Source organism: Pelobates fuscus, chromosome 5, assembly GCF_036172605.1.
Source record: "Pelobates fuscus isolate aPelFus1 chromosome 5, aPelFus1.pri, whole genome shotgun sequence".
NCBI lineage: Eukaryota > Metazoa > Chordata > Amphibia > Anura > Pelobatidae > Pelobates > Pelobates fuscus.
Window position 1 is genome coordinate 66147103 of NC_086321.1, and position 15671 is coordinate 66162773.

At 35.6% G+C, this 15671-nt stretch overlaps 1 protein-coding gene across 2 annotated transcripts; it reads left to right on the top strand.

Annotated features, from left to right (window-relative positions):
- The first annotated feature begins 608 nt into the window (after positions 1-608).
- On the top strand, positions 609-12203 carry RAX (retina and anterior neural fold homeobox). Of its 2 annotated transcripts, none has more exons than XM_063456830.1 (3): positions 609-1349; positions 1909-2153; positions 11331-12203. In XM_063456830.1, the coding sequence occupies exons 1-3, from the start codon at positions 1067-1069 to the stop codon at positions 11781-11783; spliced, it is 981 nt and encodes a 326-aa protein (XP_063312900.1). In that variant the 5' UTR covers positions 609-1066; the 3' UTR covers positions 11784-12203. The 2 variants fall into 2 exon arrangements, with proteins under 2 accessions (XP_063312900.1, XP_063312902.1); XM_063456832.1 differs by having other exon boundaries at positions 1909-2141.
- The last annotated feature ends 3468 nt before the right edge of the window (positions 12204-15671 follow it).

Here is a 15671-nt window from a genome sequence, read left to right on the forward strand (position 1 = left end):
TAATATTAAATTACAAAATTATAAAAAAAGATGGAAAAATAAATTAAATTAAATAAATAAATAAATACAAATAAACTTAAAAATACTATTTTCTGTGTTCTACATTTTCATATGGGGGGGGGAAATATTCAGATTATGTTAATAAGCCCTATTTATTATTTATAAACCCTTTCAGTAATTGCCTGCAGACATCTGTCAGACTTTTTTTGGACACATTTTAAATTTAATAGATTATTTAATATGACTCTGTTAATGTCTATAATCTTGTAGTTTAAAAAAACACGTTGAATGGAATAGTACACGAGAATGAGTTTTATTGCCTTTCTCCTCTGTCACTGAAAAGGTGAAAATATTTATGACCCATCTCAAAATATTTCTACAGTGCAAAATGTGATGTTCCAGAAATATAGTGAATTATTTTTCCAATTTGTGGAGAGGGGACAAGATTAAAGCAATATTGCTCTGTTGGTCCTTGATGCTGACAAACTAGCAAGTTTTGTGGTTGAGGGGGAGGGATTATAGACAAGATCTTCTCATTGCAGGTACTGTCCCAAAAAGACAAAAAGCCTCATTTAATGATAATGTGACAGCTTTGGAGGGCACAGCAGGGACAGCTGACATACTCACAAAGAACAACAGGGCAGGAATTGCTTTAAAATATCTCAGCAAAGCTGGAGCTGAGTCACTGCTGCTGGAGAGGTCAGAAAGAAATGATCCTCTCCACTCCAAGGACAGCCAGACATCCATAAACTATCCAGAAGGATCTGATATACAGCCAGCTTAAAGGAATCAGCCTGCCTTAGGAAGATTTGCAGCTTGTTCTGGGTCTGTCACTCTGGGATAGACGATCACACTAAGTCATTTAAAATTCCACATTTAAGAAACCTTTCTTTTTTTTCGTGGAAAACTAAAATATCTCTGGGACTAGAAGCATTTTTCCCCCTTTTTTAATTGTATAGCCTAATTGCAGTTCCCAAAGGACCTATGATATTGTAGCTGAATTTCCCCTCCTTTCAAGGAAAGAATTGATTTTAACCCAGTATTTGAAATTGAAGAAGGACCCCCCATGCACCTGCACAGTCCTTCCCTCATGGCAGATGGAAACTTCTCTCTTTCTGGACATTTGGTCAGGAGTCCAGGAGGTAACACTTCCAGACTCCACAGCATAGAAGCCATCTTGGGATTTTCTAAAGAGGACAGTGTCCTGAGCCCATTCCAGACAGAGGGCAGTCTCAGGAATGGCAAGGAAGCAGAGACTAGGACTTCTAAGCACTGTCTGCACAAAATGTCAGAGGAGATACAGCCCCAGCAGAGTGATCTGGAGGACAGACATGATGATGGATATGGGGGTAAGAAATGAACTTTGTTAGAAACTAGATAGACAGACAGAGATCATATTAACTTTAATAAGGGGTATTTATCCCATTATCCGAAAAAGAAAAAAAAAATAGCTGCATATAATATGTCAGTAAAAAAAATATTTTTTAGGAGTATACCGAGATAAATATGCTGATTAGACTGACAGATCATGAAGTGAGATATCTTATTGAATTAAAGTTTGCCTACCTCTATGGTCGTATTACAGCCCATTCATTATTTCAAGGTTTCAACTAAACATTTTTGAACATCATCAGGATTTTATTTCCTAATAGATTCACAAATAGCATGTTTTAGGGAGGGGGGGGGGGGGGAGTAGGGATTTCAAGAATTTAGACTTAATTTAATTTAACTTAATTTTTCTCCAGCAGGTATGTTGCGAATTTATAATTTCCGCACAATTCACTTTGAATAGATTATTTAATCCGTTAACTGCCGAATATGAGTCTCTTTGCGGTTCCTTTTGCAGTTAAGGCATTACATTAAAGGAAGTTCCCTTCTCATGCAAACATTGCGTTTCCTTTTCTGTAGACTCCTACTGTACCAAAGGGTCCAGTGAGTGCCTGAGCCCCTGCCTATCGGCCTCTAACAGCAGTGACACCAATAAACTTTCTGATGATGAACAGCCCAAGAAGAAGCACAGGAGAAACCGGACCACCTTTACCACCTACCAGCTCCATGAACTGGAGAGAGCTTTCGAGAAGTCCCATTACCCTGATGTCTACAGCCGGGAAGAACTGGCTATGAAAGTCAACCTGCCTGAAGTGAGGGTGCAGGTCAGTAATATCTTCAGCAAAGTGTCTTTCCGAATCGAGCCCACAGTTTATTGTAAGGGAGACAACTTTTCATGACAGGGTTTGGGTACACCAAGGTTATTATAAGGGCCCATCCTTCAATGAGGGAGCTTGCATGCACACAGTTTATTATAAGGAGACCACCCTTCAATGGGGGCTCTTGCTTGCACACAGTTTATTATACGGTGATAATTCTTCAATGTTCCCAGTTTATTATAAGGGGACCATTCTTCAACAAGGGAGCTTGCTTGCACACAGTTTATTATAAGGGGACCATTATTCAATGAGGGAGCTTGCATGCACCCAGTTTATTATAAGGGGTCCATTATTCAATGAGGGAGCTTGCATGCACCCAGTTTATTATAAGGGGACCATTCTTCAATGAGGGAGCTTGCATGCACCCAGTATTTTATAAGGGGACCATTCTTCAATGAGGGAGCTTGCTTGCACACAGTTTATTATAAGGGGACCATTCTTCAATGAGGGAGCTTGCATGCACCCAGTTTATTATAAGGGGACCATTATTCAATGAGGGAACTTGCATGCACCCATTTATTATAAGGGGACAATTCTTCAATGAGGGAGCTTGCACGCACCCAGTTTATTATAAGAGGACCATTATTCAATGAGGGAGCTTGCATGCACCTAGTTTATTATAAGGGGACCATTATTCAATGAGGGAGCTTGCATGCACCCAGTATTTTATAAGGGGGCCTACCCTTCAGTGAGAGGCTTGTTTGCTACTACTTTATTTATAAACATTTCCTTCTTACCAGCTGATTACAATTATTATTCATTAAATGAGGAATACCACAATAACGCCAACTACAGTCATAATTCAAGTTTTAAATAATACAAATGTTTAATTAATGGAGTGACATTAGAATTAACAAACTGAGATCGATTTCATGTTTAATAACCACGTACAAAGTACAACATTAACACGGGATAAATAATATTAATAATTAATAATAAATACTATATATAGAACTTTTCATAAATGGTTAATTTTAAATCTTGCTGTAGATTGTTATGTAGGAATAATTGACACATATTGTGGAAAGTTAATGCAATAAATACACTCATTTTTATTTTTATTTATTTAATTTTATATTGTTGAATTATTCTCCTAAATGTGAAAGACAGCATTACATTTAATAACTGAACACTGACTTGTAGTAAGCTGGAAATCAAGTTGTAAAATCCTACACTAAAGAAGCTGAAACGGGAACATTCTCAAATTCAGATATGATTTGATTATTTTTTTTAAATTAAACTTGGATAGTCCAGCCTAAATGTTGAGTTCGGATTACAATTAAAATACTTTGACTTTTTCCAAATTCAGTCAGTTCAACTTATTTTTTTATTTTTTATTTTTTTACTTCTTCCCTTTGGCTAAACTGAGGCTGAGAAAAAAAAGTTTCAATCTCAGCTACTTCCACAGCTTGGATATTTAAACTTACATTTTTTTAAATGTCGATATTAGTGAATAGCCTTATATTATGTAGAATCTATCAAACTACTAAGCGAATTGTTAACCAGACAATGAATAGATACCGGGATTTGAAAAACCAAAGTCAAAATAAGGACGCTCATCAGGTTTGGAGAATTTTCTCCCCAATTCTAATATTTTAACACATTATTTGTAAATTGGCCAAATCACCTTAAATGGATGCTTAGTGAATACGATTCATTGTTAGACAGGATACCACTTAATTCTAGCAATTCTGATGGGTAATGGCTTCCTATCTATCATATCATAACATTATCCATAAATTAAGTCCATCAGATCAGTCCCAATTTAGAGGCATTGCCATAATAACAGGCAGACTGACACCAGGCACATCCTGATTGCCATTAGAACGTTGAGCATTGTGGATGTTCTAAATTCTCCTGATATTTACTAACATTAGCTTAGACACTATAATTATACTGTGCTGGTAATACAAATAGTGCTCACATGAATCCAGGACAAACTATTAGAAGATACAAAAATAAAACAATGTTACAATGTGACTTTCCACCAAACCGTTTATTTCACTATTGGTTAATGACAATACATGACATATTACAATATCTTTATACCACATATTTTAATACAGGTCTATTGATGTCCGCAGCATTCTATGGGGTATATTCACTAAACGGTGATATGTATTGATATTGCAAACGATATGAATGTTACATGTCTCCAGAACTCGCCTTGCTGTTAGTTGATATAAAGTTTCAGAGAGTTGTCTCACGTAACTATATATTTATTTATTAATTGTTACCAATTTGAAAGATAGAGACCTAGACAGACAGACAGATATACAGACAGCCAGCCAGACAGACAGACAGACAGACAGACAGACAGATAGATAGATAGATAGATAGATATTAACAGTTTCACTGGTTTATCCACTAAAGTGAGCATTCAAAGGGAATTAAAAGTTAATTTCAAAATTCAGCGATGCTTTTAGCTCGGCTACGCTGGCCTTAGATTTGAAATCTTACTTTAATAAATAAAGCTGTAAATTCGGGAACTTTGTTAATTGGAATAATTAAAACAATGCTAATTGTCTAGTCTCCCATGTGAGAAATCACTGAAGTTGCCACTTGCAAGGTGCTGAGTGAGAGTACTTGTATATTGATTTATTGAATATTACTGAATTATCACATGTTTGTGTCTGGTACTGTGTGGATTTTCATGAGATATCCATTTATGGGGATTATTCGTTGTGGGTAATATGGGATGGGACAATTTGCCATACTCATGGTATAGATTGAGGGTGTGTACAGTTTATAGCTAGGCTGTGTATTTATTATAGGACTTGGATATGCCAGATACAACATTAGCATTTGCCATATAAATTGAGGGCATTTACTATAGGCTAGTATCGAGAATCTGTAGTATGCATGCAGGGTGTGATTAGTTTATCTTATATTGTGTATCTATATACTGTATATAGAGTGTAAATTAACTATATATAGTGTGTACAGTTACTGTATACAGTGTGTATATTTACTGTATATAATGTGTACAGTTACTATATAGAGAGTGTATATTTACTGTATATAATGTGTACAGTTACTATATATAGAGTGTATATTTACTGTATATAATGTGTACAGTTACTATATATAGAGTGTATATTTACTGTATAGAGAGTGTATATTTACTATATATAGTGTGTATATTTACCATATTTAGAGTGTATATTTACTATATAGTGAGTGTACATTTACTGTATATAGTGTGTATATTTCCTGTATATAGTGTGTATATTTACTATATATAGTGTGTATATTTACTGTATATAGTGTGTATATTTACTATATATAATGTGTACAGTTAATATATATAGTGTGTATATTTACTGTATATAGAGTGTATATTTAGTACATAGTGAGTGTATAATTACTGTATATAGTGTGTATATTTACTATATATAGTGTGTATATTTACTTTCTATAGTGTGTATATTTACTATACATAGTGAGTGTATATTTACCATATATAGAGTGCATAGTATTTACTATATAGTGAGTGTACATTTACTGTATATAGTGTGTATATTTCCTGTATATAGTGTGTACAGTTACTATATATAGTGTGTATATTTACTGTATATAGAGTGTATATTTAGTACATAGTGAGTGTATAATTACTGTATATAGTGTGTATATTTACTATATATAGTGTGTATATTTCCTGTATATAGTGTGTATATTTACTGTATATAGTGTGTATATTTCCTATATATAGTGTGTATATTTACTACATATAGCGTGTATATTTACTATATATAGAGGGTATATTTACTACATATTGAGTGTATATTTACTATATATAGTGTGTATATTTACTATATAGTGTGTATATTTACTATATATAGTGTGTACATTTACTGTATATAGTGTGTATATTTACTGTATATAGAGGGTATATTTACTACATAGTGAGTGTATATTTACTGTATATAGAGGGTATATTTACTACAAAGTGAGTGTATATTTACTATATAGTGTGTATGTTTACTATATATAGTGTGTATATTTACTGTATATAGAGTGTATATTTACTATATATAGTGTGTATATTTACTGTATATAGAGGGTATATTTACTATATAGTGAGTGTATATTTACTATATATAGTGTATATATTTACTATATAGTGAGTGTATATTCACTGTATATAGTGTGTATATTTACTATATATAGAGGGTATATTTACTACATCGTGAGTGTATATTTACTATATATAGTGTGTATATTTCCTATATAGTGTGTATATTTACTATATATAGTGTGTACATTTACTGTATATAGTGTGTATATTTACTGTATATAGAGGGTATATTTACTACATAGTGAGTGTATATTTACTGTATATAGAGGGTATATTTACTACAAAGTGAGTGTATATTTACTATATAGTGTGTATGTTTACTATATATAGTGTGTATATTTACTGTATATAGAGTGTATATTTACTATATATAGTGTGTATATTTACTGTATATAGAGGGTATATTTACTATATAGTGAGTGTATATTTACTATATATAGTGTATATATTTACTATATAGTGAGTGTATATTCACTGTATATAGTGTGTATATTTACTATATATAGAGGGTATATTTACTACATCGTGAGTGTATATTTACTATATATAGTGTGTATATTTCCTATATAGTGTGTATATTTACTATATATAGTGTGTACATTTACTGTATATAGTGTGTATATTTACTATATATAGTGTGTATATTTACTGTATATAGAGGGTATATTTACTATATAGTGAGTGTATATTTACTGTATATAGTGTATATTTACTATATAGTGAGTGTATATTTACTGTATATAGTGTGTATAGTTACTGTATATAGTGAGTGTATATTTACTATATGCAGGGTATGTTTAGTTTCCCTTATACAGAGTCGTGGTATAGTATATGGAGAGTGTGTATTTGCCATAAACAGGCCCGGTATTTCTTTACCATTGATCATGTACAGGGTGTGTATTTACCATTGATCATGTACAGGGTATTTATTCACCATTGATCATGTACATGGTGTGTATTTACCATTGATCATGTACAGGGTGTGTATTTACCATTGATCATGTACATGGTGTGTATTTACCATTGATCATGTACAGGGTATTTCTTTACCATTGATCATGTACAGGGTGTGTTTTACCATTGATCATGTACAGGGTATTTATTCACCATTGATCATGTACATGGTGTGTATTTACCATTGATCATGTACATGGTGTGTATTTACCATTGATCATGTACAGGGTGTGTATTTACCATTGATCATGTACAGGGTGTGTATTTACCATTGATCATGTACATGGTGTGTATTTACCATTGATCATGTACAGGGTATTTATTTACCATTGATCATGTACAGGGTGTGTATTTACCATTGATCATGTACAGGGTGTGTATTTACCATTGATCATGTACAGGGTGTGTATTTACCATTGATCATGTACATGGTGTGTATTTACTATTGATCATGTACAGGGTATTTATTTACCATTGATCATGTACATGGTGTGTATTTACCATTGATCATGTACATGGTGTGTATTTACCATTGATCATGTACAGGGTGTGTATTTACCATTGATCATGTACAGGGTGTGTATTTACCATTGATCATGTACAGGGTGTGTATTTACCATTGATCATGTACAGGGTGTGTATTTACCATTGATCATGTACATGGTGTGTATTTACCATTGATCATGTACATGGTGTGTATTTACCATTGATCATGTACAGGGTGTGTATTTACCATTGATCATGTACAGGGTGTGTATTTACCATTGATCATGTACAGGGTGTGTATTTACCATTGATCATGTACATGGTGTGTATTTACCATTGATCATGTACAGGGTATTTATTTACCATTGATCATGTACATGGTGTGTATTTACCATTGATCATGTACAGGGTGTGTATTTACCATTGATCATGTACAGGGTGGTGAGTGCCTTTACCAGATGGCTAAGTATGGCCAAGAATTTCACTGGATTATTTACTGAAGTGAAAATTAAAGTAAATGTCAAATTTTAGACCCAAGTAGCCAAACTGGAAGCATACCTGACTTAGAGAATTTATCCAGTTCAGCTATTTTGTCCTTACATTTGAAATTCACTTTGAATTCTCACTTTAGTGATTAACCCTGTTAGTTTTTTTGTTGATTTACTAAAGAAAGTTTCTAAAGTTGTAAATGGCAGGAGCCATTTTTGGGGACATATGTTTGGCGCAATGTGGACTCAGACGTTTGGAAGAAATTTATTCAATTTATTATGTGGCTTCTCTGAAATGACCCTCATTGGTTGCAAAATACCTGAATTAACCCTCAGTAGGACTCTGTCACATGAAAGTATTTTGCAAAAACACAATCATTTTATCATTGAAATAATTCATAATGACAGTGTTGGACTACAACAGAAATGCTGACACAACCAAAGGATATCATAAGACACATATGATAATTTTCAAGCTTGACAAAACATGAGAAATATCAGCCACTTGCAACGGCGCTGGGAAAAACTATTTTCTCACACATTGTGCAGAGAAGTCCATGGTGTTGTGGGATCTTCCATAGACCTCTGTATTGTACTTTTGTGCATGCACGGCAGACAGTAGAGAAGTGATGAAAACTCTATGAGTCTAAAACAGAACTAACACAAAGATGGTACAGCCGATAACAAGGAGTTTAAGGGAAATATATCTCCCTAGAGATTCTTTCCTGGACCACTGCTCAACCAGCGAGCATGTCAAAAACCCTGAGAATTACATTGTATCCAATGCAAGAATTCATTTCCAAACAATTCTCAAAATGTTTTCTGAAGAAATGAATAGTCTCACTGGCTTCCCAAGCCAACAAGCAAACAGTTAATGTGATTAATTAAAGGACAATTAAAGAACATCCCCTTATTAACAAGGGTTGCTTCCCTCACACACAGTGAACAGACTTGTAAGGATCAAATTCCAAGCAGATGGCCATTAAAACGTCATATTGAGTGTTATAAAGATCTAATTAAACATCCCCACATACAATGAGCTGCTGGTTGTGGGTAAAGTTATGGATTTAGAGACTAAAAAATATTCTTAAAGGATCACTATAGGGTCAGGAACACAAACATGTATTCTTGACCCTATAGTGTTAAAACCACCATCTAGCCCCCCTGGGCCCCTCATGCCTCCATAAATATAGTAAAAATCTTATTGTATTCAAGCCTGAAGCTGCTGGCTGTGCCCTTTCTGCCTCAGAAAAACAAGCTGTCTGCTGACATCATCAGAAGTGGTAGCCTGATCCAATCACAAGGCTTCCCCATAGGATTGGCTGAGACTGACAAGGAGGCAGATCAGGGGCAGAGCCAGCATGATTCAAACACAGCCCTGGCCAATCAGCATCTCCTCCTAGAGATGAATTGAATTAATGAATCTCTATGAGGAAAGTTCAGTGTCTGCATGCAGAGGGAGGAGATACTGAATGTGTGGATGCATTTTAGGCAGCCACGACCCAGGAAGGATCTCTAACAGCCATCTAAGGAGTGGCCAGTGTAGTTATCACTAGGCGGTAATGTAAACACTGCATTTTCTCTGAAAAGACAGTGTTTACAGCAAAAAGCCTGAAGGTAATGATTCTACTCACCAGAACAAATTCAATAAGCTGGAGTTGTTCTGGTGACTATAGTGTCCCTTTAAATTGCTTTCTGACTGGTGTCACTATCTTGAATAGAGGTGTCCAGAAAGTTAGATCATGTTTTAAAACTACAACTTCCATGATGCTTTGTCATTACGAAGGTATTCCAAAGTCATGCAAAGCATCATGGGAGTTGTAGTTCTACAACATCTGGTATCTACATTTTAGGCAGTTAAATTTTTCCTTTCAGAATTCCTTTTTATTTGCACCCCTTGAAAAAAAAAAAAACAACATACGTTTTATTTAAGAAGAATGTATAAGTAGCACAGTAGTTCATAAATGTAAACACATAGATAAGACAGGGATTTAGGGTAGGGTAGATATTGCTGTCTCTAAAACATTTTAAATGTGTAAATATAAAAAATGTTAACTTTTCATGAGCCGTGTCAGACCTGATCTAGAGGCACAAATACTATCCAAATGATTTATCCGTGGAAGTCACCATAAACATCTATGGACATTTTTGTAGTTAAATTATTAGATCTTTTTTTTTTGTAAGAGATTAAAATTATTTCGGATGCTGATTCATACAAAAGAAATCAAGGCCATTGTGGGACTGTTGCAACTTGCAACCTGAGAAGACATTCCAGTTTTATGCTTAATATGCGTACTGTGTATGTCTCAGCTTCCTCGAGTTTATTAGGATTTAAGGCGGCAGAGCAGAGGATCCTTCATTCCTATTATTTTCAAGTTTGGTGTGTGATTACCATAAAAAGGGATTCTTCTCCCTCAAATTTGTTGTCAATTTGGAAGTAATTCTGTGAAAAGTTGTCCAAAAGTTGAAAGCCTTTATATTCTTCTTGCAATGACTAAATCCACGGTGTCAGGTGAAACACATGAGAGTTTACTGCTAATTCTTCATATTTATCTAATTTCTCTTTTTTCCCCTAAGAAAGAATGTAGAACAATTTTTCTACTATTGCACTTGCCTGCTTTCATCTTAGAACACAGCCATCTGGTTAACACCGCTGGTTGGATTGGTGTTGAGACATTTCATTACTCAATTGGCTACTGTCAAGTGAGCCATTTCAGTTCTCTGTAATTTCTCTTATTTTCGTAGCCAGCACGAAATCTCTATGAAGTGACTATTTGGAACCAATCGTGGAGACTATCTTAAATTACAATTAGTCATATCCCTTTGTGTCAAATTTGTGGATTTTTGATAACTGTTATCTTGAGAAGGCACATCTGGACCTAATTTTTAATATCTATATTAATGCTATCATGCCTAGTTTCCTTTGGTTTTATCTAAGTAAAAGGAAGGAAAGGAAGGAAACACCCTAAACACACAAATAAACCTGCATTTAGCAGTAACTAGTACAAAACATGTCTACAGTTGAAAAAAGTTCTGGTACTCATACTATATTAGACATACATGTCTGTTTCTATTCCTATGATTCAATGAGACTCATATCTATTTTTCTTTATTCAGGTGTGGTTTCAGAACAGAAGAGCTAAATGGAGAAGGCAGGAGAAGTTGGAGGTGACCTCAATGAAATTACAAGATTCACCCATGCTTTCCTTTAATAGATCCCCTCAGTCCTCTGGCCTAAGTGCAATCAGCAGCAGTCTACCACTGGACTCTTGGCTTACACCACCAATGTCCAACACAACCCCACTGCAAAGCCTCCCAGGGTTTGTTACAACCCCACAAAGCCTACCAGGCAGTTACACCCCTCCACCCTTCATGAACACTGCACCAGTGGGACATGCCTTACAACCATTAGGAGCCATGGGACCACCTCCACCATACCAATGCGGAAGCAACTTTGTGGACAAATATCAGATGGAGGAAATAGACCCTAGAAATACCAGCATAGCTGCCCTCAGAATGAAAGCTAAAGAACACATCCAGTCTATTGGCAAGCCTTGGCAAACCATATGAAGGTGGTGATGGGTAGCTAGCTTGCTCATTTTGAGATCTTCTACCCTTTGTCAATGTACATAGAACATCCTTTTGGGGAGATATTCCCATCCAACAAGGTGCCAAGCAAGGACAACCAAACTATATATCCAGAAGACTGGAACTTTGAAAACTAGAGTGAAGATTGATTATTTCTCATGTGTTCAAAAAACTTACAGTATACATTCTTGGTTCTAAAGAATACAATTTTCATGTTTACACACATAACCCGTTACTGACTCCACTGCTTATTAAGTTAAATCAGCGTAAATCATCTAATTAGCAAATGTGAATTTGGTAAGAACTTGAAGTCAGTGATTCTTCATATATTTATGTCCGTTTAGATTTGCAACATTACTGTGTAGAAGCAGACATCGTTCTATAAAGAAAGTATTGATGTGATTATTTTCTGTTTTGTCTCCATGAAAGTTGATTGTTACAATTTTACATTTTTACATATCCCTCTCAACTTAATTTGGGGTTGATGTTAAATCCCATTCTTTTCAACATTTTGTAGAAATCAAAGCTGGATTAACATAGGGGCTAACGGAGCTGCAGCTCCTGACCCATGCTCACTGAGTAGGGACATTGATACTGACTAACAAAAAATACATATATTTTTAGTTTAATTACTCTAAACATTCTCTTTCCCTACTGTGCTGTTCAGAGAAATGGAAGTGTGTGGACTTAGAAGGCATACAAAATCTATTCTGAACTGGCTGACCATAAAATAGTCAAGTTAAAGTTGAAAGTGCTCTGTGCAACTCTACTTTCACGTACAGTATGCATTTGCTTAAAAACAAAAACCTGCAACTGCCACTTTTGCTTTTTAATTTTCAAAAATAATAATCTTTGCTATTTTAACAGAATATTTTATATTAATCACAGCAAGTATAAATAAATTTAACAGAAGAGTATTTTTGTATGATCTGTACCCATAATAGCATTAACTTAACAAGAAAATAAATATGGTCTACTGGCAACCAATTAGCTGTCAACTTTTGTGCATCAGCTAGGCTTGCAAGTTCACCAAGATTATATGTCTTTTATGGGAATAATATCCCCTTATAAAACACTGGCCACCCAGTGCATCACTAACACAGCCTTGTCGTAGTCATACCCTTTCACATATCGAGTTCTTGAGGACAAAAATTGGGAGATATTAGATTTACTCTGGTGGGCCTGACAGGTAGAACATCATAAATGTAGAAAATTGATTGAAGTGCACTCCATCCCTTGCCAAGGAATCCAGGGTGCTTCACTGGATATGTCCCAGTACCAAATGGACCAAATATAAAAGTAAAAATAGAAAATGAATCCAGGCACTCCAAATGAATTCCAAGAAAAAGGCAATTTATTGGAACCAGCAGCTACAAAGCGACGTTTCAACCCCTAAGGGTCTTTATCAAGCTTGATAACTGGTAGAATTCTTGATAAAGACCCTTAGGGGTTGAAACGTCGCTTTGTAGCTGCTGGTTCCAATAAATTGCCTTTTTCTTGGAATTCATTTGGAGTGCCTGGATTCATTTTCTATTTTTAAGTAGAACATCATAGACATATATATATATTTTTTTTTTTAAAAACAGGAGTCTCGCCATATTCATGACCATTGGGTGGTATGTCTGTTTCAGCATTTTCTGCCTATAAGATTTTCTAATTAGACCCATCAAAATGCCAGGACCAGACCCATTAGGTTCGTAATCCTGTACTGGCAGTAAAACAGAAAATTCAGAAAATGGGTTTTATTTAAATTAACACTACGATTTCAAAGAATTCTACCAATTACCTTGCAGGTAATTAACAAGGCTAAAAAAAAGTGTGTGAAAAAAAGAATGTTATAGAAAACAAATCCATTTCAATCAAGATAATAAAAATCATTTCTTAACATTTTTTTTTTTACAGTCAAGGGAATTTTTCAGAGTTCAGCTCAGTAGTTCCATGGTCTGGTATTTCTATATCTGTCAGTATCCCAACATAATTTACATGCACCCATCCCATGATTCAACATCAGCAGTGCCCTGCTCTTCTTATATATGTGTATTCTTTTTTACCTCTGTAATAAAGAAAGCAGATCACTAGACATGTTCCCAAATAAACAATGTGTATTTATTTAGCAACCTGTTATCAGTCTCTACATCAGTGTGACAGAACTGATATGATAAAACAATATTCTACAAAAAGTTGATTTTAATAAAACTTTATTGAAACGTGACAGAATCATTCTTATAGTTCATGATGTATCACTGTTGAACTGATTTCATTGTTTGATATAATGTAATTGTTTTAATTAGCCATTCCAATTTCACCTGTATAACTAATGACGGCTGATGAACTTTTTTGATTCAACCAACCATTCCCCTGAAGATGTTTGTGGATTACTGTTCCTTGGATACCGTGACAGACCGCCTGGCGCCCCGACTGGGTACCTCCACCAATCGATGCTTCCTAGCTGACGCTGAGGACCATAAGCATCGCACCGAGCTAAATAAGCACCGTAGACCACACGAACTGCCGCAGCTTGGTTGGGGTCTCGCAGTCCCTTCCCGTCCTGGACCAAACTCCTGGATCCAGGGACTCCGTGGGAAGTCCTCTCCTCCAAGAGAGTATAGCTGTGAAGCTCTTACAAAAGCTAGTGGCATAGCTGTATAGCAGGTTCCCTACAATCACAAGACCAGGCTACGTGTTGAGGGTTAAGCAGGAACTCAATTTTAATGGTGCCACACTGCCCTTTTATGACAATCCCCAAGCAAGGGACAGGGACACAAACTTGTAAATCAATAACATTAGAGTTACAATCGAAGGCTCTCCAACCCATACAATCATACAATCTCTCCCCTCTACTTGGGAGATAATTGAGTTAATTACTGTATCAACTCAATTATCTCCAAGTGAAAAAGAACATATATTTTACAAAACCTCAAAAGTACCCCGAAACACACACTATCCCCACAAATCTTACATCCCCTGATAGCCCTGATCTGGGTGACCAACATATCCAAAAATCACCCAGATCAGATTAGGGGTTCAGAAATTTTATGGAAGTTATATTTTTTACCGACCGCAGGCATGGTCCCATAGCCGAAAATAGTTTCATAGAGCCGCGGCTAAGTGCCGCTGAAGACTATTCGCGGTTTTGGTTCATGCGAACAAGATGGCTGCCACCTCATGGTCGAATGGCACTTCAAATGGCTTCAGGAGTTCGCGAGTTCGAAGTGCCACTTTGAAAGTTCAAATTGTGGCCATACAAGTACAAAAAGGCACACACAGTGGTTTTAACTAGGATTTAACACAGGGGCCATAGTCACATGTCAGGAAGCTGGCAAGTATGCCACTCCAAGAACCCGTGATGAGGTCCAGTTCGTCACAGATACCTAGACAACCATTAAGGTGGTTGAGTGTCATGGGAAATTCCCTAAGCATTCATGCTCTGTAATAATTAATAATAACCAGGGCTAATGCTATAATTAAAGGTACACTATAGGCACCAAAATCACTACAGTTTAAAGGGGCCTGTAAGGCACTTACTTAATCCACCGCTACCCCACTGCGATCTCCTTTCAGAGGTGATGGTTACACTTCTCTATCACTCCCTTCCTATCGGCTTGCACTCCTCCCATGGCCTTCACTAATTTTCCTCTGCTTCCCAAGCAGGGAAAACCTCATCCATGACTCTGAGGTGTGGTGGTGCACCAGGGCACTACAAGTAAATAAAACATTGTTTTAAAAAAAATTGTTCTGGGGAGGATTCCAAATATGTAGGCTAACACTCTAGCATTAGGATAACATGCTTGTGTCCCTATTGCTCTAGTGTTCCTTTAATAAAGCACTCATGTCACTTTGATTTTTTTTTATTAAATGAATAATCTTTTT

What these genes read in the sequence shown, in the direction of transcription:
- RAX (XM_063456830.1), top strand. Translation starts at nt 1,067, where the DNA reads ATGCACCTGCACAGTCCTTCCCTCATGGCAGATGGAAACTTCTCTCTT. An exon ending in ACATGATGATGGATATGGGG is followed by an intron (nt 1,350 to 1,908) that starts GTAAGAAATGAA and finishes CCTTTTCTGTAG; the next exon opens with ACTCCTACTGTACCAAAGGG. An exon ending in TGCCTGAAGTGAGGGTGCAG is followed by an intron (nt 2,154 to 11,330) that starts GTCAGTAATATC and finishes TTCTTTATTCAG; the next exon opens with GTGTGGTTTCAGAACAGAAG.